This window comes from Macaca thibetana, chromosome 10, assembly GCF_024542745.1.
Source record: "Macaca thibetana thibetana isolate TM-01 chromosome 10, ASM2454274v1, whole genome shotgun sequence".
Taxonomy (NCBI): Eukaryota; Metazoa; Chordata; class Mammalia; order Primates; family Cercopithecidae; genus Macaca; species Macaca thibetana.
Genome location: NC_065587.1, coordinates 37,227,397 through 37,252,057, shown reverse-complemented (window position 1 = coordinate 37,252,057; position 24,661 = coordinate 37,227,397). Strand labels below are relative to the sequence as shown.

Genomic DNA, 24,661 nt, shown 5'->3' with positions numbered 1-24,661 from the left:
CCCTCTGGGAGGGACCCTCTCCATCTGGGAACAATGCGGGTAGCGTTTTCTCTTAAAGGGCGGTGTCAGGAATGGAAGCGGATATACCCAGCAGCAGTGGGCCTCGCATCTGCTTCCAGAAGTGGAGGCCGGCCTGGGACAGCGGGAGCCCTGAGGACACCACCAGGGGGTCCCAGGACCAGATGAGAGTGGGCACAAGCCCCCAGCCCCGGAGGAAGGAAAACTATTTCATAAATAATCGCATGGGGTTGTGGGCCTTTTCTCACAAGCCTCAGCACCTCCTTGGCCTCTCCATGGTGAACCCACCCCCCCCCCCCCCCCGCCCGCTATGCCACCAGGCCAGGCCCTGCAGCATCACCTCCGTGGCTGGGACTTCCTCACCAGCCTGCGGTCGTGGGGTGGTCATTTCCCCCTTACCTGACTTATCTCAGGATTCACACACACACACTTGACTTTCGGAAACTTCTTTTAAATTAATTTCACTGACACTAAAAGGGAAGCTTTGTGGAGTGTGATTGTGGTTACCTGTTAATACTCGGCAACAATTATGAACCCTGATATGAGCCAACTTCTTCCGTCTTATCCCCTTTGAGGACGCTCTGTCATCGCCCCCATTTTACAAACGAGGAAACTGAGGCTCGGAGGCCTGGGGCAATGTGTTCCAGAACAGACGGCAGGAAGCCGGGGTAGGAATTCCAACAGGGAATTCCCTCTGTGGAAGGGAACGTGGCTGGCACCTCCCTGCCTTCCACCCTCAGTGCTAACGTGAAAAAGAGGATGGTGTTATGGAAAAGGCAAAGGGCTGGAGATCCCCCGGATTCCCAGGTTAGGGCGCCGGTCTCACCGTGCGCGCAGGCGGGTCGCGTGCCAGAACAGAACCCGGGGGTCAGGCCGGGGGCGGCAGGCACCTTCACCAGGACCGCCCGTGGCGTTCCCCCAGCCCCTACGCCGCGGGTCCCACGTGGTCCAGACCCTGCGGCGGCCTTTCCGAAGGGCGGAGCCGAAAAACGGCAGCTTCGTTCCACTCGGCCCCACAGCGCCCAGGAGCGAATCCCGAGTCCGCTCGGAACCGCCTCGCCGCGTGGCCTGGGGCGGCGTCGCCACCGCGCGTTCTCGGCTTCCCGGCTGCGGCAGCGATGCCGGTCCTTGGAGCTGGAGCGGGGATTCCGGGAAGCGGCGGGGCTCGGGAGAGAGACGCCCGGGTACCCCGCTGCGCGTTCCCGCCTCTGTGCCCTCGCGGGGTGGGGCCCCGGACGCCGCTGCCATTGGCCGTGGGGGGTGAGGCGGACCCCGCGCAGGAAACCCCGCCCCTCCCTCTGCGGCGGGGGCGGCCCCAGCCGATGAATGAAGAGGCGCGGGCGGCCCGGGAGGCCAGAGCGTGGAGCGCAGCGCTGCGCGGCGGCCAGGCCCTGGAGAAGAGGACGGTGAGTGCGCAGGGAGCGAGGAGCGGGCGCGGGTGCGCAGGGCCCGACCCGGTGGCATAGGAGCGCGGCAGGTGCCGCCATCGTGGGCGGGGGCTGGAGCGCCGGGGGGGATGCGCGCCGGGGCGGGAGGCCTGGGCACCGGTTCAGCGCCCCGAGCCTCTACGCGGGGGCGGGCAGGACCGAGCGGAATCGGAGGCCAAATTGGCCGCTTCCCGCAGCCGCCTGCGCAGGTAGGAGCTCCCGAGTAGCCCGCAGGAGGACCGCTGCAGCGGGTGCGGGGAGGAAGCGGGTGAGTAGGGGCTGGGGCCCTGGCGGGGACTGTTGGAGTGGCCGGGGCGGGTGACCTGGGCAGGTGGCCCGGAGCGCGCGCAGGTGCAGGCCCCACAGGTCCAGCTGGGGACGGACGCGCCTCCGCGGAGCTCCAGGGTTGCGGAGTCAACCACTTGCGGCGGCCGCTGCTGCTGAGTCAAGGAGGAAACCTTCATGCACGGAAGTTTCTCGGGGGCGGTTGGGCTTTGTTCGCGCCAGAGGCGCTCGAGACACCTCCAGATGGGTAGCGCGGGCGGAGCGCACGGGGCTAGTTTCCAGCAGCGGCAGTGCCCCTTTCCCTGCCCCACCACGCGACGTCTTGGCCTTGGCTTGGGGGAACTCGGGCGCCCCCCAGGTGCAGGCAGAAGGTCGGGTGCCCTCGCGTTGCTGTTGGGCGCCCCTGGCCAGGGAGGATGGAAAGGAAGGAGCAGGCAGGCTTAGCTGCCCTAGACCGGCCCTAGACCGGGAACCCGGGAGCAGATCCGACTTCCACTTCCAAGGGAGAAACCGCCTCCCTCATTGGCGCCCCGAGGGGAGAGAGAAGCTCAGCGAGGTTTCCATGTGGTCTGCGTGGTTGGTGAACCCTCAGGCTGGGGGGTACCCCGCTTGGCGTGCAAGGCCCTCTTTGGAGCTGCCGCGGGACCAGGCTGTGCGTCCTGTTTCTGTCTGGAGGCGGCTGGAACGCGGTAGTTTTCCACATCCATGCAACCGGCTTGTCAGCTGCTGCTCCTCAGCTGTGGTTTCTGGAACTTGGGTTACCTCCATCTAATCAGAAACTGGCTCTGTGGAGCCCGATATCAGCGAGGTTTTCATTCCTAGCACCGCAGAGCAGATGGATCTCAGAGGACAGCTCCTTGGTCTTAGCCGGTTCCACTTGTGAATCTGGTAATAATGACAGAGACAGTGACAGCCGGGGCTAGGTGTTGACTGCTGGAATGTGCCGGACATGGTAATGTGCCGGTCAGGCTGCCCTGATTGCACTTGGCAGGCTATGTCCTGCCTTCCTGCTGGGCAAGGTCAGCAGGTGGTGCCTGGAAAATTCTTCATGAGGGAGCTTCCCTCCCGAGTGGCCATGACCTAATCTGTGGGTGTGGCCCCTAAAGCAGGTGCTGGGCAAGTCCCTACCATGGTGGAGAGCTGGCTGGGCACGTGGCAGGCAGGGCAGGCTGGGCTGGGTGAAGGGTGGCCAGGTGGATGGACGTGCTCTCCTTGCTAGAGCAAGTGACTCCAGTGACTAAGCCCAGAGAGACTGGCTCTCCTCAGGGCTCTGATGGGCCCCTTGGCTTGACCAAACCCCATTGCAGCTTTGGTTCCAGGTTGGTCTGACTTCCAAATGGCAAAGTTTTTCTCAGCCCATTGTAGAATGAAAAGTTAACTTATCGAATTTAGTATTGTGCCTACAAGGTCCTTGATCTGGATGTCTCCATGAGTGTTAATCCATTTCTGGGGCGGGTACTGCTGAGCCAAAATACATTCCTGGCTTCCTGGACTGGTCGACCAGAACATGTTGGGTCCTGGTGCTCTCCCCAGCGGTTGGTTGTAGGTGGTCAGAGATGAGCCACAGAAAAGTCAGCGTGCAGCCTGGTGCTGGGGGCAGGAGGGAGCGGGGCCCTCGGAGCGCCTGGCCGGGAGGGAGCCACGCCAGGCCAGCCCTCCTGCTTCCTCCAGCGGGGTGTGGACAGAGACCACAAAACGTTCCCTCACTTGCCACGTGACTGCCTCTTTCACAAGTGGCAAGGTGCACATTGTTGGCTTTTGGACAAGGACATGGGACAGTCCTCGGACCTTGCTGTCGCTTTTGTTCTGGGACAGGGACCACTGGCCCCCAGCAAGCTTGCTGAGTGTCAGCTGACTTCAGGCAGGATCTGGGTCTTGCCCACTTGTTGGAACCACAGGTGCATGGGGATTGCACCCTTGAACAGGGAGGGAGGCGCCAGCAACTCCCATGCTAGGTTAACAAGTTCTGGGTGACTCGGAGCCTTGGCCCTGCTGGGGGTGTGGGGAGGAAACTGGCCCTGCTTCTGGGACAACAGACTCTGGGCTTGTCCTCCTGTGGGTCTCTGCAGAGGAAGCAGACTGGGGCCACAAAGAACAAACTGGTCCTGGGGACCCTGCTTCCTTCTGTGGCCCATGCCAGCCCTTCAGGCTACCTGCTGTCCTCAGATGCTGGGGTCTCCAGCTGTCTCCCACCCTTCAATTCTTTTCCGTAGGCTCCTTCCCACCAGCATCACACAGAATTAGACTCTGGGACTACATTTCTGGGGGAAAGTGTCTGCTTTTTAAAACCACATGCCTTCTGCAGAAGCCGCTCCCCGTGTAGCCTAAGCGTAGCATGAGACTTGCCACCACTGGCTGGGGTCGCTTATGGATGCCAGAGAACCCAGATTCCTCTCCCTGCCGTGTGCACCCAGGCCCCTCCTGCCCACAGACCTCACCTTTTCTTGGTGTTTTTTTTTAAATCTAGCAAGACTTGCGGGGGGAGACCTGAGGCATTGCCCCTCTGGCCCAAGCCACAGGGAGAGCTTGGGATGCTTTGGGTGGCATGTGGCATCCAGTCTGCCCCAGGCTCACTTGGGTCCGAGCCACAGGGAGAGCTTGGGGTGCTTGGGTGCATGTGGTGTCCAATCTGCTGGGTGGCGTGCGGTGTCCGGTCTGCTGGACGGTGTGCGGTGTCCGGTCTGCTGGGCGGCGTGTGGTGTCCAGTCTGCCGCAGGCTCACTTGGGGCCTTGCATTTGCCACTGGGCTCTGCCCTTCGGGAGACACTGCGGACCTGACACTTGGACCCATGGGCCTAGGAGGCCACCTGGAAGGAGAGTGGCCCAGCTGTGCTAGGCAGGTCCCTCATCCGGACAGAACCTGCATCCCATAGCCTCTCAAGCCCCCCGAGGGCCCTTCTGGGTCTTGTCTCTCCCACAGGTTGAGCCCCTTTGCTGGCGGGCCCACTGAGCTGCCCGCTTTTCCCTCCCACCACCTGCCCTGCCTCCTGTGGTGCATGGGGTTCTCCTGGAGGAGGGAGGTCATGGGCATCCCCCACCTCCTCACCTTCACCCTCAGGAGTCCCAGGGCCCTGGCTGCTCTGCACAGCAGGCTGGGAAGCAGGCTTTGTGCCCAAGGACTAGCCTGAGAACCGGGAGGTCCTTTCCCCTTCCCCAGAGAACAAGGAGAGCTGTGAATACCACGGGTCTGTAAAGGGGACCCCCACATGCAGGAAAACCTGAGTTGTGGCATCACTTACACCTTTGCTCACCAGTAGCCGAGGCACGGTGGGGGTCCTGAGCATGGGCAAGGCAAGCCACTTCCACTGCAGCCATGGAAGGAGGCTGAGGAGGCCAGGGCAGCTGTGCACATCTGCGGCAGGCAGGGCCTGCGGGGCTCCGGGGCCGGACAGGATGGATCTCCATTCTGAGTCTGTTTCCCATGAACTCCAGTGCTGACTGGGCCCACTTTGAGTAGGACGCTCAGTGGCTCATTCCCGTTCTCATAATGTCTCTGTTATGGGGGAAACTGAGGCAGAGAGCGCCGCCTCCCCCATGCCCCCGCCCATGACCTGCGTGGCTTGGAGCCAGCCTCTCTCTTCTTCTCAAACATGCCCTCACATGGCAGGAAGCTTTTAGTTCCATGGATGGGATGATGAGTCGGAAGGAAGAGTAAACCTGCACACCCAGGTTCAGTGGGCGGAGACTGGGTGCAAGCAGGGACCTTCAGGTTGAGGGACGGGTCTGTCTGGGCCCGCCCTGCTGCTGCGCCCCGGCTCCCTCTCACTCAGACAGTCCTTCATTGTCGGCCCCATGCAAAGCAATGGCTTCCTGCCTGCTCGCCTATGCGAGGTCACCAGGTATGCAAATTGGGGTGCACCAGGCACAGCTGAGGCCCCCAGATGCTGCTGCCAGAGTCTGTGCCTCAACCTAAAGAAGTGAAAGCTCCCTTCATTCATTCACCCAGCTTGAGGAGGAGACCCCAGTGTGAGTTTGGAGACAGAGGAGAGAGTCCCAGGTGTCACAGGGGGCTGGTGTGGCAGGGGAGGTGGCTGAGGATGGTGTGGGGAGCAGGCAGGCGCTCAGGGCAGCCTCAGAGCCGTCAGGTGCCAGGAGGAGGGACTCGGCTTTGTCAGGTAGTGCCTGGGCTGGAATCTGAAGAGAAAGGAGAACTGAGACCCTGTGGCCCTGCCTGGCCTCCAAATTCTGAGTGGGTCCTGGAAGCCGGGCCTGAGACATCCCCTAATGTGGAGGGGGTGCTACCCACCCAGCCCAGCTCCAGGCCTCCCTGGGAATATTTGCTGGGCCACAGTAAGTCAGGCAGGTCAGGCCCAGGGTCTGGCAGGCTTAAAATACGTCTCTCAGAGATGCTGTGTCCTTTCCACATGCTGCACTGAGAGCGCTTTGCAGAGAGCCAGACTGGGAAGTAAGTGGATGGGGCCTGGGGAAGTAGGTAGGCTTTTAGAAGTGACACAGGCTGGGCTGTGTCAGCTGCCCGCACATGGGGATACACTGGCACCCCAGTTCCCACAAGCCAGGCTGTGTCAAGTACCCACACGTGGCCACTGGCTCCTCACAGGACTTCCTCCCGAAGTCCTGGCTTGAGAGGAGGGGAGGCAGAGGTCAGCTGGATTCACCTCTAAAAGACCCTAGCAGAGAAGTCGACCTCTTATTCCGGGGATGCAGCTGACTGACCAGGACAGCATGAGGAAATTGGAAGAGAACTCTGGCCCCCATGGCCTCCTCCTAAAAGCGCGGGCACAGACACATACACAGGTGCACACGCATGCGTACACCCTCCCCAGGCCTGCCCTCGGCCGGAGGCTCCAGGGACACATTATCCCCCGGCTGATCGCCTTGGCCTAATTCACGCCCTGGCTGCCAAGGCCTCTGGCAGCTACTTTCCCCTTCCTCCCCTGCGGTGTTGTTGTGGGTTAGAGCAGGGACAGGGCCTGAGGGGGCTAAACTCCCAGGGAAAGGGCAGCTGGCTCTCTCGATGCACAGGGCGGGGTGGTTTGTGTTTCTTTCGGGCTGAGAGCCACCTAAGGCTCCACTCGGCTTCCTCCGGCCTCAGATGTTCTCCCATGGATGGAGGCATCAGGGTGGCAGGGAAAGGACAGGCCCAGAGGTGAGTGGGTGTCCCAGGGTGGGGAAGCCACAGGGGGCCTGGAGTGGCTTGCAGGCAGGGCCACCAGTCAGGGTTCCGGGCCTGGGCACACGGGCAGGCTCTGCTTCCAGGGGCTCCTTCCCACCTGCCGGCTGCGTGGGAGCCGTGTGGCTAGAGCCCCGGGGGAGACCTTGTCCCTCATTCTGGAGCAGCCGTCAGGAGTACAAGGCCATGGGAGAGGGCCCTACTCCGTGGAGGTGATGGACCCTCCTCCCTTGATGGGGCAGATTTCAGTGACTGTGTGTGCACAGGAGAGCTCAGCTGGTTCAGGCCTCCAGAAGGTTCTGGGACGGCAACGGCGGTGGTGTTCTGTCAGAACTTCCTCCCGAAGCCCGGCTCCCAGGGCCTTGGATGGTGCCTGGAGTTGACTCCAGGTTCCATGCCTCTTGTCCCCGCCGGTCTCTGCAGCCCAGGTGGTTCTGATTCGCAGCCACGGGCAGCTTTCGCGCCCTGCTCTCGAGTGACTGCCGCTGGGCTCCTCACGGGTGCGACGGTGTCCTGGGAGTCCCTGAAGCCCAGGTTTCCCGCACAGCAGGCGTTAGGAAGCGGGTGCCAAAGCATGGAAGGACTGGCTTGTATTCATCTGAGTTATCCACAGAAACACAACCAACAGGATAGGTGGAAAGAGATTTATCCTGAAGACCTGCCTCACGCACTTATGGAATGGGGAGTCCCGAGACCTGTCATTGGCAAACTGAAGGCCCAGGAGAGCTGATGGTTTCGGTCCAGTCTGAGTCTGAAGGCCCAAGAACTGGAGAAACACTGCTGCAGGTTCCAGCCTGAAGGCTGGAGATCCAAGAAGAGCTGGCATTTCAGTCCAAGCCCAAAGGCAGGAAAAGACCAAGGTCCCAGCTGCAGCAGTCACCGGAGGAGGCCTTCTCAGTCAGCCTTTGGCTCTTTGTAGGCCCCCACCTGATTGGATGAGGCCCACCACCCTGTGCAGGACCATCCCTTCACATGCTAATCTCACCTGGAAACACTCACAGCACACCCAGAACGATGCCGGGCCAAATGTCTGGGCACCCAGGGCCCACTCAGGTTGACACACGAAATTCACCATTACAGTGCTCTTGGCCCTGACCCTGAGACCATCGCACATGGCATCAGAGGCTGTAGAGTGGGCACCGCAGAAGACAGGAAGCAGATGCCCTGGTGTTAGATGCAGTCAGGGTGTTCAGATGAGGATGACAGTGGACTGGAGCTGGGAGGCTGACAGGAGCCAGAGCGGCCTGGGGGCTGGCCGCTGGCCTGTCCTTCCCACAGGTGCAGTCTCCTGCACTCCATGGCTGACCCATCCCTGCCCCGGGTCTCCCACTCCCTCCTCTGCCACCTGGCTGCCACTGCCCGGCCTTCCACAACTGCCTCTCACCATCACCCCACCTGCAAACTCCTCATCTGCAGCACTGGGGTTCACCTGTGCCTGGCCCCATCAGCGGTGCAGTCTCATCTGCCTATACACCAGCCCACCCATGCAGCCAGCTTGGGATGAGAGGACAGTCATGAGGTCCCCGTGGCCCTTGGAAGGAGGCCTTTGGAAGAGGCAGGTCCTTTGAATTTGGTCTGGGGTCAAGGCTGCCTGCAGCTCCCTCCCCAGCCCCGTAGTGGGGGCTGTGTCCATGCATCAGAAGAGGCCGCTGAAGCTGAGGGTGTGGCTCTGGGATGAGGATGAGGCTCCATCCCTCACTGGTGCAGGGACCAGCTTGGGAAGCTAACGCACCTTTTTCTCAAAACCAATTCCAAGTGGAAAGAAACTGTAGGCACATGTGCCTGTGTACACGCACCTACGCAGCCGTGCACACACAGGCACACACAGGCACACGCAGGCACACGCAGGCACACACAGGCACACGCACCTACGCAGCCGTGCACACACAGGCACACACAGGCACACGCAGGCACACGCAGGCACACACAGGCACACGCACCTACGCAGCCGTGCACACACAGGCACACGCAGGCACACACAGGCACACACAGGCACACGCAGGCACACACAGGCACACGCAGGCACACAGAGGCACACGCAGGCACACAGAGGCACACGCAGGGTGCCAGAAAGAAGAATCAAAAGGACAGGCCTCCCTGCTTCCCTGAGCCCAGCTGCAATGTCCTGTTCCCCTTGGCGGGGCCGGTCTAGGGGCCAGGCCAGGGGCCAGGCGGCCTCTACATGGGGCTGCCATGAGGCCCTTCCAGCTCCTGAAACTCCCTTGCCCCACCCCACACCAGCTTATCCACAATGGGCCTGAGACCAAGAAACCAAAGGTGTGGGCCGCCGAGCTGCCCGCCTTAACGCGGACCAGACAGCCTTACTCCAGGCACCATTAGCAGCGAACACAGAGGTGACGTTCACCTTCTCACTGAGCCATGAGCTTATCTGCCTTGGCCATCTCAGAAGCTAGCAGATCCTAGAAGGAAAGCCACATGTGAGTGGCCTGGATGGTCCTCATGGGCCCCAGCAGCACTGTCCTTGAGGGAACTGATGACTGAGACCAGGACGGGGCCGCGGGCTGCCTCCACCAAGCATGCGTCTGGCTGGCTGTCCACATCACTGGACTCGGCTGCTGCGGCTGAGATGCTTTCATGTCCCACGTTGGGCTGGTTTTCGTGCCAAACGCTAGCCCTGAACTGTGAGTCCTGCACAGCATATTCAGCAAGGACTCCTTCAGGTCCAGGCCAAGCATTGACACACATGTTGGGCACCCACTTCTCCAGGCAGAGTTCTCATCCCTCTGGCTCACCAGCTCAGAACGGCACGCTAAGTAAATTCTAGTGCTTAAGACATATCCACGTGAGGTCTTGGTACAATCCCAGAAACTTCCTTTGGAAAATGCATGAACGTGGGACTGTCCTCATCACCCTGAGAGTTCAGGAGTGTCGCCTGCCCTGTGTCACTCAGCAACCCACCCGTCTCCTGGTGACGGCCCGAGCCAGGCAGATGCCCCATCAGAGCCAGCTTTTATATTTGCTTCTGTTGTCCTTTAGCCCCTGAGTCATGGAACGCCCACCCTCCCCTTTCCAATCTAGACGCCACTGTTGAAGGGGGAAACGGCCTCCCAGAGATTTTCAGCTTCAGAAGAGAACCCAGAGCTGAAACTCTTGGGCATGACGAAGATGGAATGGGTCCTGTCACACGCGTGCCGCTTGCGTGAGGGCAAGTACAGGGCATGACGAAGATGGAATGGGTCCTGTCACACGCGTGCCGCTTGCGTGAGGGCAAGTACAGGGCATGACGAAGATGGAATGGGTACTGTCACACGCGTGCCACTTGCGTGAGGGCAAGTACAGATTCAGATAAGGGGAAGCTGGCCCGAAGCCAGGTCGCTGCTGGATCTCAGAAAGACGTCAGAACCAGGCCCCAACGGAAGCCCCTGGAGGTGCACAGCTGGTGAGCTGAGTGCTGCCGCGTAATTCTCATCGTGTGCAGCTGTCTGATGGGCATCTGCTAGAAGCCATATGGCTAATATTTAAAATAGGATTTTAAATTTGCTGATTTAAATTTAATTTAATAGGTGACTTTCGACTGAGCTTTACATATTTATGTCAGAGCTTTTAATTCAGGTAAAACAGCCTTCAGCTTGGAGCTGTTTGGACCCCTGCAACTACCTGTTCTTTCTCAGTTGCGGCTTTCATTTTCAAGAAGGAAGTCCTTCTGTTTCTCTGTGGCCATTGCTGATCACGAAGCTTAGCAATCTGGCTTCCTCTCAAAGCTGTGTAGACGGGAACCTCCCCCTTACCTGCTTTGACCCCAGCGTCTGGTCCTGAGGCCAGGGCTGAACACAATGAGTGTACAAGGCAAACCCAGTATCCGGGCGTTGAGTGGGTGTTTCACGACAGTCAGTGTCTTGGTCCGCAATGGTTTACATGGGTTTGCCCACCACTGAGCATCCCAGGACCTCATCAGATCCTTTGCAGAAGTGCTGGTAAATCCGACCCGCCCCAGCCCGCCACCCCTGTCCCAGCATTTGCAGCCAGGTGGCACCTCTGTCTGAGCTCTCCCTTGCCCACGTCAGGCTGTTCCTTCCTTGGCCCCGTTGAGGCTCCTTCCCTTGATGTTCTGGCCCAGCCCGGAAATGAGGTCAAGTTTCTGCTATTTATGTGTCTGCATGTGCATGTGTGTGCGTGTGTGTGGACCTTGACCTCCAGGCAGCCCTCAGGGTACTTCTTGGCTCTGTGTGCGTGCAGTAAGAGAAACGACGCGAGGGAAACACGCCCAGATGCTGCCTGGGGAGTCTGGGTAGCTCTGAGCCTGGCCTGTACTACTCCGGGTCTCTGAGGTTGCTTTCTGTTTCAGCGGCCGGTGGAGATCCTCCGGGCTGCTGAGCGGTGGAGCCGTGGCCCCTCCTCACCAGTCCCACCCCGGGGCTGTTGCTCCTCGTCTTTTCCACTCGACTCCTGGCATTCGAGTTCTTGTGTTAAAAATGCTCCTGGGACGTCATCCTTGCGACAGCTCGCTTCAGTGGCAAGCCTGTGGCTTGTGGGTGGCAGTGGGTGGCTCTCTGCCCCTCGGGGAGGTGTGGAGCATTGCTCTTACAGTACAAAAGTCTCTGCTTCCTTCCACGCACACTCCCTTTCTGACACAGCAGGCCCCAAACCAGCCTGGCCTGCCAGCTCATGCATAGGTATTGGCACTGTAAATAAAACCCCGGGTGTGGCCTCAGGCACCCAGGGAGCAGGCCTCAGGAATGACTGCTGTGGAATCTCTGCTGTCCGAGGCCTCCAAATTCGGCCTCAAACAGTCTCACAGCAGCATCCAAGATCAACAGCGGACGCACATGAGTGCCACACGAGTGTGCATGGCTCTTTCAATAGGTGTCAGAAGGCAGCTGTGAAGCAGACTGTCAGCTCTGGAGCCAGACTGCGGGGGCTGCATCCTCATTGCCACCGGCGGGCTGTGTGGCCTTGAGCAAACGACTGACCCCCCCGCGCCTTCTTCCCCTACTCTGAGGCCTGGGACAGTGCCTGGTACACAGCTGGCGCTCAGTGTGCACAGCGGGTGTCAGCACCCCACCACCCAGCGGGATTCTTTACAGCAGCTGCCTGCATTTGTCCAAGGAGCCTGGGGCTGGGGCATCCATTCACTGAGAGGTGAGACCGCCGATTCCACATAGGAGCTGTGTGGGGACCGCGCTTTGGTGGAGGACGTGGGGAGAGGAGCCAGAGCCCAGCTTTGGGGGCTCAATTCTGAGATCCGTGTGGCCTTGGGGAAGGGGTGCTGGTGCTGCCAGATCTCTCCAGATGTAAAACAAGCCTTGCCTCCACCTGGGGGAGATCCCACGGCCTGCTCGCAGCCTGACCATGCTGGGCCCGTTTATCTGCCCTCACAGATGAAGTCACCCCTTTATTTAAAAAACAAAACAAAAAACAAAAAAAGTCAGCAATTTGTCATCCCCAAATGCTGCAGTGTCTGTCAGCGTAGGCCTGTCCCAGGGCTGGTTCTCACTGATACCCCTGTGTCCCCTTCCACCCCCACGGTGGATCAGCGGCTGTGCCTCCGCTCCCACCCACCACGCTCACCTTACAGTTTGTGTGTCTGTTAAGCTCTAACTCTGCCTCAACCCCAGGGTCATCTCTCTGGGCCCTCCCCAGGTCTCTGTCATCTCCCAAATTGGGGGCACATGTGGCACCTGTTTGCCTCCGTGGGGGCTGCTGCAAGAAATGACCACACACCAAGAGGCTGAAAACATAGAATTTTATTCCCCCAGCTCCAGAGGCCAGGAACCCGAAATCCACACGGGCTGTGCTCCCCCCGGGGCTCTGAGGAGGGTCCTTCCTGCCCTGATGGCTCCCGGGGCTCCAGGTGGTCCTGGGAGCGCCATGCCTGTCTCTGTCTCTTCTGCAGGTGGCCTTCTCTGTGTCATCTTCTCCTCTAAATGCACCTGCCACCAGGTTTAGGGCCCACCCTGTTCCCAGGATGATCTCTTCTCAGGTCACTCATCACATCTGCAAAGACGCTTTTTCCACATAAGGTCACGCGCTCAGTCAGGTTCCAGGTGAACATGACTGCCTGGGGAACGTGGGGGGCACTGGTCCACCCACCCCAGTCCCAGCGCAGGCCCAGCAAACAGACTCTGTAAGGAGCTGCCAGGAGGATCCTGGGACAGCACCTAGCCCAGGTCCCCATGGGACTGCTCGCTGTCCCTGCGTCTCCATGCATCTCTGCACATCGCCAGCTGTGGCTGGAAGGAGACCCCATGGCCGAATACTTGAGGCTTTGAACTCTGCAGAGCCCCGAGCACGGCTGAGGTGGCCCCAGCCTCAGCCTGACGTCAGTGGGCAGCATTTCTCATGCTTTGTGTTTTGGAGCCTCCCGGGGTGCGATGTTTCATGGACTGAAGAAGCCTCCGGAAGCACCAGGTCCCTGTTGAATGTGATACAATGTGGCCCAATATGGACACGCCACTGCCCACCCCACCCCAGCTCCGCAGTGAAGACAAAAGACCCAGACTGTGGACTTAGACGACAGAAACAGGCCCTGTCTTACTGCTGAGGACCGGAAATCAGGGATCATGGTGTCCGCAAGGCCGGCCCTCGGAGCCTTCGGGGAAAGGAGCTGCTCCCGGCCTCCCTCCCGGGCAGGGGAGTGGTCTTCACATCCACGTGGCGTTCTCCCTCCCTGCGTGGGCGTTCACATCCCCTTTCTAATATGGACACCGGTCACATTGGATCAGGGCCCACCCAATGTCTCTGTTTAACCTTAGTCGCCTCTTTAAAGGTCTGAGTTTCAAAAACTGTCCCATTCGGAGGTACTGGGGGTTAGGGCTCCAAGACAGCTTCTTTTGGGGGTCACAATTCAGCCATAACAGGAGGTGCCCCAGATGGCAAGCACCTTGAGGTCTGCAGGAAAGACCCTCCCAGGGCGGGGGCAGCACAGGTGTTCCGTATCACAGTATCCCCGGGAAGGACCCTCCCAGGGCGGGGGGCAGCACAGGTGTTCCGTATCACAGCATCCCCGGGAAGGACCCTCCCAGGGCGGGGGGCAGCACAGGTGTTCCGTATCACAGCATCCCCGGGAAGGACCCTCCCAGGGCGGGGGGCAGCACAGGTGTTCCGTATCACAGCATCCCCGGGAAGGACCCTCCCAGGGCGGGGGGGCAGCACAGGTGTTCCGTATCACAGCATCCCCGGGAAGGACCCTCCCAGGGCGGGGGCAGCACAGGTGTTCCGTATCACAGCATCCCCGGGAAGGACCCTCCCAGGGCGGGGGGCAGCACAGGTGTTCCGTATCACAGCATCCCCGGGAAGGACCCTCCCAGGGCGGGGGGCAGCACAGGTGTTCCGTATCACAGCATCCCCGGGAAGGACCCTCCCAGGGCGGGGGGCAGCACAGGTGTTCCGTATCACAGCATCCCCGGGAAGGACCCTCCCAGGGCGGGGGCAGCACAGGTGTTCCGTATCACAGCACCCTCCCAGGGCCGGGGACAGCACAGGTGTTCCGTATCACAGCATCCCCGGGAAGGACCCTCCCAGGGCGGGGGCAGCACAGGTGTTCCGTATCACAGCATCCCCGGGAAGGACCCTCCCAGGGCCGGGGACAGCACAGGTGTTCCGTATCACAGCATCCCCGGGAAGGACCCTCCCAGGGCGGGGGGCAGCACAGGTGTTCCGTATCACAGCATCCCCGGGAAGAACCCGCCCAGGCCGGGGGAGCACAGGTGTTCCGTATCACAGCATCCCCGGAAGGACCCTCCCAGGGTGGGGGCAGCACAGGTGTTCCGTATCACAGCATCCCGGGAAGGACCCTCTGAGGGTGGGGGCAGCACCGGTGTTCCACATCACAGCAGCCCTGTTTATTTGCCGGTTTATTTCTGGTGGGGAAACCCCTTAAGATGCAGAGAGGATGCAGCCACCTGGGTTTCCCAGAAGGCCTTGGGCAGTGGTGGGGACCTGTTTATCCGGGAATTGTTGTGGGGAGTGAGGAGGCGCCCTGCGGAGCCTCGGGATGATGGGAAACGGGGCTGGTGAGAGCAACGGGGCAGGGGCAGTGCAGGGTTCAGAAGGAAGGTGGCGCGTGGGCACATTTTCCTGGTAACTGGTTCACATGGCTGCCGATTGCAGCTCCTGTTAGCCACAGGCAGCGATACCAGCTGCCGCAGACCAAGGCCAACCCAGCACCGGCCAGAACTTGGCGGCCAGGGGCGTCTCCAGTGCTGGGGGACACGTGGCCTGGGAGGCCGTTTCCAGCTCATTCCTGCACCTCCCAAACTGCATCAAGAGGAGCTCCTTTCTCACGCCAAAGGGTACAGAAAGCTGCCAGGGCATGAATTTAAGGATGAACAAGGTCAGGCTCCAGGACCAACGTGGAGACCCCCTGTGGAATCCATCGGGGCCACTCGGCTGCAAATGGCAGGGGACATGGCTGACACGAGAGGGGGCAGGGCGGGGTGACCTGGGACCCCAGTGTCTGACTCGGCCTCCGCGTCTCAGCTCCACTCTCCACTGTGTGGCCCCATCTCGGTGGGCCCTGCCTTCTTCACAGCCCCGACGCCACACTGCTGAAGCGGCAGCTTTCCTTCCAACGGTTCTAGAAAGGGCAGGAACCGAGTCCCTGTGAGTAGGCCGGGCACAGCCCCCACTTCCCACAGCGGAACTGCGGCTGGGAGACAGTGCCTGAGTGTGGGTTTGGCCAGACGCCACCCTGGATTTGGGAGACTCTTGAGACAAGGCAGGCAGAGCTTTGAGCCACCCCCATGATGGGTGTGCTGGAATGTTCCCGCCTGGTCGTGCTGTATCCGTGGAGAGACGTGAGCTCGCTAACCAGACATTCTTCTCACAGGACACACCAGCCCCTTGGATACCACTTGGCCACTCCCACGGAGGCCACTCACACTGTGTGGCTGAAGCCTCGAGGTCACCAGGCGGAGGCGCGGAGATGCCCCTGCACCCGCTGGGGGACAAGCCGCTCACCTTTCCCGGCCCCAATTCAGCCATGGAAAACGGGCTTGACCACAGCACGCCCCTGAGCCCCGGCTCCCTGCGCTCCGCTGCCCATAGTCCCCTGGACACCAGCAAACAGCCCCTCTGCCAGCCCTGGGCCGAGAAGCGTGGCGCCCGGGGGACCCACGAGGTGCGGTACGTCTCGGCCGGGCAGAGCGTGGCGTGCGGCTGGTGGGCCTTCGCACCCCCGTGCCTGCAGGTCCTCAATACGCCCAAGGGCATCCTGTTCTTCCTGTGCGCGGCCGCATTCCTGCAGGGGATGACCGTGAATGGCTTCATCAACACGGTCATCACCTCCCTGGAGCGTCGCTATGACCTGCACAGCTACCAGAGCGGGCTCATCGCCAGCTCCTACGACATCGCCGCCTGCCTCTGCCTCACCTTCGTGAGCTACTTCGGGGGCTCAGGGCACAAGCCACGCTGGCTGGGCTGGGGCGTGCTGGTCATGGGCACGGGGTCGCTGGTGTTCGCCCTGCCCCACTTCACAGCTGGCCGCTACGAGGTGGAGGCGGACACGGGCGTCAGGACGTGCCCTGCCAACCCCAGCGTGGCGTGTGCGGACCGTACCTCGGGCCTGTACCGCTACCAGCTGGTCTTCATGCTGGGCCAGTTCCTGCATGGCATGGGCGCCACCCCCCTCTACACGCTGGGCGTAACCTACCTGGATGAGAATGTCAAGTCCAGTTACTCGCCCGTCTACATTGGTGAGTGGGGCCGGGGGGGTTGGCACGGGGCAGGGAGGGCCGAGGGTAGTGTTGCAGGAGTGAGGGCGACCGGCGGAGCCAGCCCCACCCCCTGCCTTCGTGTTCCCCTTGTCTGCATGGCCCCGGGGCTGCTTCGAGAGGCGGTAGGGGAGGGGAGTCAGGCCTGAGGCCCAAAGCTGACATAAGGGACTCCGGCTTTCTCATTCGGACCCTGCTCAGGGCTCCAGGCCGCTGTGCCCAGGAGTCTCAGTGCAACCCCTGTGTGGTGTCCAGCCCACCTTGCCAGGAGACTCTTGAGACAAGGCAGGCAGGGCTTTGAGCCACCCCCATGATGGGTGTGCTGGAATGGGGCACAGTCACCAGGCGCTGGGTGGCACCAGGTCCAAAGGTGGCAGACCTCATGCTTCAGCTGGGAACCTGGCACTTGCCTGGGAAGGAGTTTCATGTGGGATAAGTGACGAGGGACAGAGCCCTGAGACCACACCCATGTCTCCCTGGAAGCACCGTATTGGCGCCATCAGCCACACACTGGAGGGACAGAGCCCAGAGGCCACACCCATGCCTCCCCGTAAGCGCCATGTCTGCTCTGGCAGCCACACAGGGGTGCGGAAGAGACCGAGCAACTCCGGAGAGTCAGAACTTTGAGGGGAAAAGTAACACGAAGCAGCTCATGGCTGCTTCACAGCCGCCTGAGAGTAAAGATCTGTGTCACAACCCTATGCCAGGCAGCTGAGCTCACTGCCCTGGGGCAGCCCTGGGCCCCTCACTGGCTTCTGGCTCCTATTTGTTGAGGCATAGGGAAGCCCCATGGCCTGTCCAACAGGGACAATTTGACCCTGTGCATGGCCCGCCCGACCCCACTTCTCGGTGTCCCCTGCGCCTGGCTTTCCTCTCCTGGGTAGGGCATCATAGGGAAGGTCAAGGGGAGCAGCTGGCCCCAGCCAGACTCTGCAGTGACCTCAGCCTCCTCATGTCCTCTTTGAGCTCTGCTCATCCCAAGAACCAAGGCAGGCGTTGATCACCTCACTCCAGTGAGGGTCGTCCCACCACCCTGACCCTTCCAAATCCCAGCCTACGGGGGCATGAGCGTGGCTGGGCGGAGGGGCTCAGGCGTCTCTGGTCCCTTTCCCCACCCTGGGTCCCTAATTCCTGCCAGGGTTGGTCTGTGCGGCTACTTAGACGTCCTGCCAAACCGGGCTTCGAGGACCTTTGCCCTATTGTAAGGGAAAGACGGCAGTGCGCTTGGCTTTGAGGAGGTTTTTTAAAGCTGACGCTGACCCACGTCAGGCCCAGTGGTGGCTGCACGGACTTGCCTAACTTGAGGCCCACGAGGGGAGTGGGCCGGAGATGCACAACGGCGGGTGCAGGGCTTCTCTCAGGCACGGAGCCCCACACGGCCCTCTGCAGCCCCGGGGTGGTGCGCAGCGGCCCTGACGACTCTGCGTGTCTTGCAGCCATCTTCTACACCGCAGCCATCCTGGGCCCCGCTGCTGGCTACCTGATCGGAGGTGCCCTGCTGAACATCTACACGGAAGTGGGCCGACGGTGAGTGGCCACGCACCCTGCTGCCTGCCGCGGGGCCACACCCACGGGAGCCCACCAAACTGCCTGTGCTAGAGAGACCCGCGTGTCTCTGGAAGGGGGTTCAGAGCCAGCAGGGCCCCCTCTGAGTCAGGCCAGGTGTGGTGCCGGTGATGGGCCCCCGGGCTGGAGGGAGTCAAGGCTGGCCTTGGCTCTGTTGGACTCAGGGGATCTTGGGGGCCTTGGGAGTCCGCCCCAGGGCAGGGGGCGAGGCAGACGGACGGTGCCCGAGGCCCAAGCGCTTGCAAAGTCCAGCGAGCCCTGGCCACTAGTTCTCTAATGGAACTGAGATTCTTTTGTTTTCCTTTCTTTGTATCTTGTGTGTGTGACACTAGTTTCTGTAAATGTAAGCGGGAGGAAGCAAGGTGGGGGTGGAGGGAGAAGCAGAGAGACAGAGGGAAAGACGGACAGGGAAAGACCAAGAGACAGACACAGAGATGGAGATGCAGAGAGAAAGAGAGATACAGAGAAGACAGTGACAGAGACAGAGGGAGAAGGGGAGGGAGAGGAGAAAGCATGTCCTTGCTGACCTGTCAGGGCTCTATGGGTGCAGGGTCCCCCATTCGTCCTGTGCCCAGCCTGCACTTGTGAAGTTTCCAAGGTCGACTGTGACGTGGTGTGGGCACCGCTGCACCTTGGGACTTTCTGCAGATGGTGCCTCTCCTGGAGGTCTCTAGCACTCTGGCCTCTTACAAAAGCCCCTCTGGCCTCGGGTTGATAATGTGGGGTCAATCGTGCGTGTTCTAGGCAGAGCCTGGAGGTAGGTTTGGGGCTCGTGTGCTGGGTCTGGATGCTTCTCAGTCTCTCTGCCCCATCTGGCTCTGGGATCTGGGCCCACTTTGCACAAAGTGGGGAGGCAGAGCGGGGTCTGGCCCTGTGTGCGGTGTCAGCGTTTCCCTGCTAGAACAAGCAGGTACCGCCTGGCTGCAGCCTTGCAAGGTGTTGGCGCTCCCTGTGTCCTCTGTCTCTGCGGCTCTGCTCCCGGCCTTTGCTGGCCTTTTGCCCTCCCACCTCCTCCTCACTGTGAAGATGCATCCCCTGGAAGCCCAGAGCTTGGGTGGGCTTCTCCTGCTCGTCACGGCCGCCTCAGCCCATGATTCTTTTCCACTCACCTTTTCATTTGAAAGCGCACTTATATGCAAATTGCCGCGTGCACAGCAGCCCCTTTGTGGGGAGCTCTCGGTGAGCTCCAGCTGAGCCCTCGGGCATCCCTGGGAACCCCATAGGTCACCCTCTGCTGTGAGGAGGGATGCCTCGGCCCGCAGTTGCCTGGAGAGCCTGCCCCTCCTAGCGCCCAACCCCACCGTGGTCTCAGGACCAGGCCACAGGTGGCATCTCCAGACCTGGAGCGTGGGCCGAGGCACGGAGCCATCCGTCTTAGACAGCGAAGCCAAGGTGGTGTTTGCTTTAGTCTGCAAGGAAGGGACAGGACCTGCGGCCAGCAGCGCCAGGGCCTGTGTTGACCAGTGTGCAGACAGACCCTGGAGGTCTGCCCGGAGGAGGGGCCGGGCCCCCCCCCAGTATGTGTGCCATGGAGGGCACAGGTGGGTTCCACGCTGACCCAGGTGCCACTGCCTCTTCCACAGGACGGAGCTGACTACCGAGAGCCCGCTGTGGGTCGGTGCCTGGTGGGTCGGCTTCCTGGGCTCCGGGGCTGCTGCCTTCTTCACCGCCGTTCCCATCCTTGGTTACCCTCGGCAGCTGCCAGGTGGGTTCCCCGTCCCCAGCCCGGCCTTCACATCGGGGGGATTGTCCCTTAGTCTTCGCGAAGGGGGCACCCCATTTCCTCTGTTTTTCCCCGCCATGGTCAAGTCTGCGGCACACCCTCATTCTGTCTTTGATCTGCATCTTCCCATCTGGGTGGAGAGATGCCTCCTGGCTGTGGCACGAGGCAGGTTGTGTGTCCAGCCTGTCCTGTGGCCTCCCCTCTGCCCCAGCGGCTTCTCCCCTTCAAGCCACAGCGGCTTCTCCCCTTCAAGCCACAGAACCGGCTTGTGTCCCAATCGGGGCAGGGCCTCCGTCCCTTCCTTCCCCCAGCCGCACTTGGGGCCCCAGCTCTCCCATACCTCCAGCCCGGCTTGTGGAGCATTTTCATGCGGCTTCTGTTCCAGCGCCACCTCCCTGGGGCTGCAGGGATGTCAGACGATGACGTTCCCAGACTGGGGAGGGGCAAAGGAGTGGGGGCAGAGCCTCCCTCAGAAGTCCACCTCCAGGAGCTCCCAGCCCCAGCTGACTCTGTGCCCTTCCAGGCTCCCAGCGCTACGCGGTCATGAGAGCGGCGGAAATGCACCAGTTGAAGGATGGCAGCCACGGGAAGGCGAGCAACCCGGACTTCGGGAAAACCATCAGAGACCTGCCTCTGTAAGGACCGAGGGCAGGAGGGTTCCTAGTGTCCTCAAACCCTTTAAGGGCCCCCATCTCGGGGAGTCGGTGAGACCCTTCCAGGATCATGATGGGGATGAAGCCCCAAACCTCCCTTGTGGCCCACCAACCCCTGAGACCTGGGCCAAGAGATTAAGGAGCAACAGCTAGAGCCTCCAGGGCCAGAGGCCGCAGACCCCGTCTCAGGGCTGCAGAGCCGTGGGTGAGTCCCCAAGCCGGGCCAGAGCCTCGGCCTGCACCCGGGGACCCGTCACTCACAGTAGGGAGGCTCCTACAGGCTGCGCCTGGCTTCCAATGGCCACAGAGCAAATCCCTTCCACACCAGCAAGTCTCCCCATGGCCTGTGTGTCCCGGGGTCCCCACGGAGGCTGCATTCGACTTGAGACCCTTCCCTCACCGTGACCGCCACGCTCCAGTTCCCTTTTGTCAGGTGTCACTTGGGCCATCCCCCCCTCCCCGGGCTCTAGGATGCTGCCCTCTGTCTTCCTCCCTCAGTTTCTGAGGACCTCCCCTCTCCACCCTGCGTGTCCTGCTCACCCTCTGGGAAGGCTGCTTGCTTTGTCGTCTGCCTTGGCTGCCTTCCCTTCTTTCTGCTGAGTGTGGTCCGGCCTTGCTTTGCTGTCTTGCTGCACTGCTAGGGTGAACACGGAGTCCTGGCCTGGTGGGGTCCTATAGGGACAATGTAGGGGCCCAGGCCCTCCAGGTCTCTCCTGGGGATCATGCCTTCCCCGGGGGGGCTCTCCCCAGCGCGGCTCTCCCCAGCGCGGCTCTCCCCAGCGCGGCTCTCCCCAGCGCGGCTCTCCCCAGCGCGGCTCTCCCCAGCGCGGCTCTCCCCAGCGCGGCTCTCCCCAGCGCGGCTCTCCCCAGCGCGGCTCTCCCCAGCGCGGCTCTCCCCAGCGCGGCTCTCCCCAGCGCTGGGCACAGGTAGCCCTCAGTGTGGTCACCACCCAAGTCCTCAGCCTCTGAGGCCATAGCACAGGGAGACTCTTGTGCCCCTTTAGCAGCAGGTCCCTGAGCTTACGAATGGCTGCGTCTCACTGGCCATAGTGGGTGGAGGATGTGGGCAGTGGGTGTGTCCCTGCTGCCTGTCCTCAACCAGGACAGGAGGAAGGCATCAGGGCCAACGGTGGCCCCTCTGTAAGCCCCGAGCTGTCCACAGCAGAGAGGAGCAGGGCTCTGGATGAAGATGGGAAGGGGGGGCCTCATTAGGGCCCTGATAGACTCCCGAAGGAGCTGGGAGCTGCCTGCTAGGGAGGGTGACCCCATGGGCCGAACTGACCTGGGGCCACGTTCACCAGGAGTTGGGAACATCGTGCAGGCGCCGGCTTACCCTCTCTCCCCCACCTGGCAGCAGAACGGCTTAGAGCTGAGGGCCAGGTGCCCTGTTCCCAGCGTGGCTGTGAGCCCCAGTACGGACCTGGGAACCCTGGGGCACTTTTAGTTCATCGGGTGACAAAGAGGCTTATGTCCAGGGTTAGTTCCCTAAACCAGTTTCTGGTAAGAAATTGTGGGACATGTTTCCTTTATTTAAAGTCATGACTAATTCTCTGGGCAAATTCAACATGAGAATATCAGCCGAGCAATCCATGATTAAGAAATGAAGTTTGCATAGCACTTCGGAGAGTCATGGCCTCCTAATGCAGCCACGCACCCTGAAGCCTGGGCAGGTCTGGGAAAAGCCCCAGGAAGGGACTCCTCCAGGGTGTCTACCCCAGCTCTGTCCCCCCACATGCAAGGATCCCCCCCAGGTGTCTACCCCAGCTCTCACTTCCATATGCCAGGACCCACCCCAGCTCTGCCCCCCACACGCCAGGACCAGGACCCCCCCCCAGGGTGTCTACCCCAGACTTGCCCCACACACCAGGACCCCCAGGGTGCCCACCCCAGCTCTCACTTCCATATGCCAGGACCGCCCCTCGGTGTCCACCTCAGCTCTCCCCCCGCACACCAGGACTCCCCCCGCACACCAGGACTCCCCCCGCACACCAGGACTCCCCCCGCAGGGTGTCTACCCCAGCCCTGGACTGGCTGGAGGGGAGGTATGGGCTGGGGTCTCCTTTGCCCTCAGTCATCTGCCTTTTTCAAGACGTGGGAGCCAAGTTGCCCAGGAGGAAAGGCTTTGGAATCCTCAGGTCGGGAAATAATTTTGAAAGAATTGGGCTGTCCCATTTTAATCAGGGAAGGGAACAAAAAACCGTGTTCATGGCTGCCGAGGTCAGTCCAAGCCAGTGAACACTTCCAAGCAGGCAGAGTGTGAGGCTGGAGTGGGGTTTCTGTCGCTAACATCAGCTCTGCAAGGCACCTGTGGGCCTGTCGGGGCTCAGGCTAACGAGGGCTGCATCGCCTGTTCCTAATTCTTCAGAATCCATTTACATTTGGGTACATCCTCGAACAAGAGCATTTGAATGTTCCAGGCGTTCAGAGTTGTGTTCATGGGAACCAGGCTCTGGGTGTGGCTGGGAGGAAAGAGCCGGTGGGGTGACGTGAGGCCAGCGCTCTGCTCTGGCGGGAGGCTGGAAAGCACAGGTTTACAGGACGTCGCTAAGCTGCAGACGCAGGGGTTCGAGTCAGCGACACTGTGGTGTGAGCAGAGCGACGTGCCTGGTGCCCCTCCTGTGGTAGACGCATCATTTATTGCGAAAATTTGCATTATCGTGGGCTGATGTGAGAGGCTGTTGTGCCATGACCTAGGGCTTCAGGAAAAGTCTCTGCCTCCGGTCCGTGTTACGAGTTCTGGGGATAGGACAATAGCTGCATCTCAAACACCCTGAGGCCAAGAGCCCCCCCCCACTCTGGGGGAGAAGGGTCACGCACAGGAGCGTGCTGTGAACAGGGTGTAGCTGTGAGCTGGGATGATGATGTGAGCGTTGCCCAGTCTGGTGACCTGTGTACCCCAGAGAGAGCCGAGCCTCTCTTTGCAGAGGCAGTTCCCCTTCTCTTGTCTGCCTCGCTCACTGCACTGGCCAGGAGGGCTTCGCTTGGTTTACGCCACGCAACACGTTTTCCATCTCAGCATCTTGCGTGCTTAAGCAGCAGTTGGGAGTTAGCCCTGCTCGGCCCTCCAATGCTAACAAAAACGGGGAGGACCCCCATCCACCCACCAGGGCCCCGTGTGCAGGGATGGGGAGCCCCGACGCACTGCTGTCAGCCACCACCTGGGTTAGAAACTGCAAGGCCTGACTTGAGGCCTTCCCAGCTTCCAGAGGGGCGTGTCCTCGTCCTGAGACCCCACAGCCAGGACTGCAACAGGCAGATATAAAGGCTGAGTCCTCAGGGCCACGACAGGGCTCAGAGTTCCCACAGTTCCCCCCAGGGCCCCAGGTGCATGCACCAAGGAATCGCCCTGGTTGAGGACTCGGTGGCCCCCAAGTGCAAACCAAGCCAGCTGGGTCCACCCAGGGGCTCCTTGGATGGAGGATTCCAATCCCACTTCTCCCGGGGGCTGGTGGTTAAGGACTGGCTGCACCTCTTGGTGACTCCGGGTGACTCCGTTCCCTATCCCGGGGCCTATCCAGTCCTGGACTTGGCCTCTGCCTCCCCCAGGCAGTTCCCTTTTTCAGGCCCTGCTGCTGGCCCGTGATGGAACAGGGTCCTGGGTTACTTGGGGGGTCTGCCCACCTGAGCTGAAGCTCTGGCCAAGGCACTGATAAGGTTTTTCCCTAATCAGGGGCTGCAGCTTTCTAGACAAGTGGGCCACAGGCTCAGCCTGACACCCTCTGGGTTTCTCTGGAATAAATATGGGTATCCCCCACCTGCCTGTACCCCACTCTACTGCCTGTCAAAATTGGGGCCCTTTGTGCTCAGAGCGGGGAGGTGACAGCCTCAGGAACAGCAGGCTCCTCGCACCCTGGGTCTGGCCCACTCTGACCCTCGGTCTTTTCTCCACACCCTCACCTCTGCCCAGCTCCATCTGGCTCCTCCTGAAGAACCCCACGTTCATCCTGCTGTGCCTGGCTGGAGCCACTGAGGCCACACTCATCACCGGCATGTCCACGTTTAGCCCCAAGTTCTTGGAGTCCCAGTTCAGCCTGAGTGCCTCGGAAGCTGCCACCTTGTTTGGTGAGAAAACTCTGGATCTTGGGGGTCCTCTGCTTTTGTGTCAGTTCTCAGAGAAGCGAAGAATCGGGACATCTTCTAGGAAGACCCGGACAGGGTACCTGGCAGCGAGTGCCGCCCTCCCCCTA

At 61.0% G+C, this 24,661-nt stretch overlaps 2 protein-coding genes across 3 annotated transcripts in view; both read left to right on the top strand.

Moving 5' to 3' along the window:
- OGFR (opioid growth factor receptor) overlaps positions 1 to 24,661 on the top strand; it is a 431,648-nt gene that overhangs the window by 244,438 nt on the left and 162,549 nt on the right. The gene's annotated exons all lie outside the window — the stretch shown is intronic.
- The window catches only part of SLCO4A1 (solute carrier organic anion transporter family member 4A1), a 38,575-nt gene continuing 15,234 nt past the window's right edge, over positions 1,321 to 24,661 (top strand). For both annotated transcript variants that reach the window (XR_007717061.1, XM_050745082.1), the window contains exons 1-6: positions 1,321 to 1,424; positions 15,650 to 16,514; positions 17,969 to 18,059; positions 19,682 to 19,803; positions 20,345 to 20,456; positions 24,382 to 24,536. Coding sequence is in view for 1 of the 2 variants with exons in the window: in XM_050745082.1 (XP_050601039.1) it covers positions 1,341 to 1,424; positions 15,650 to 16,514; positions 17,969 to 18,059; positions 19,682 to 19,803; positions 20,345 to 20,456; positions 24,382 to 24,536 (1,429 nt within the window). In the remaining variant the exon portion in view is untranslated. The remainder of the gene's footprint in view (positions 1,425 to 15,649; positions 16,515 to 17,968; positions 18,060 to 19,681; positions 19,804 to 20,344; positions 20,457 to 24,381; positions 24,537 to 24,661) is intronic.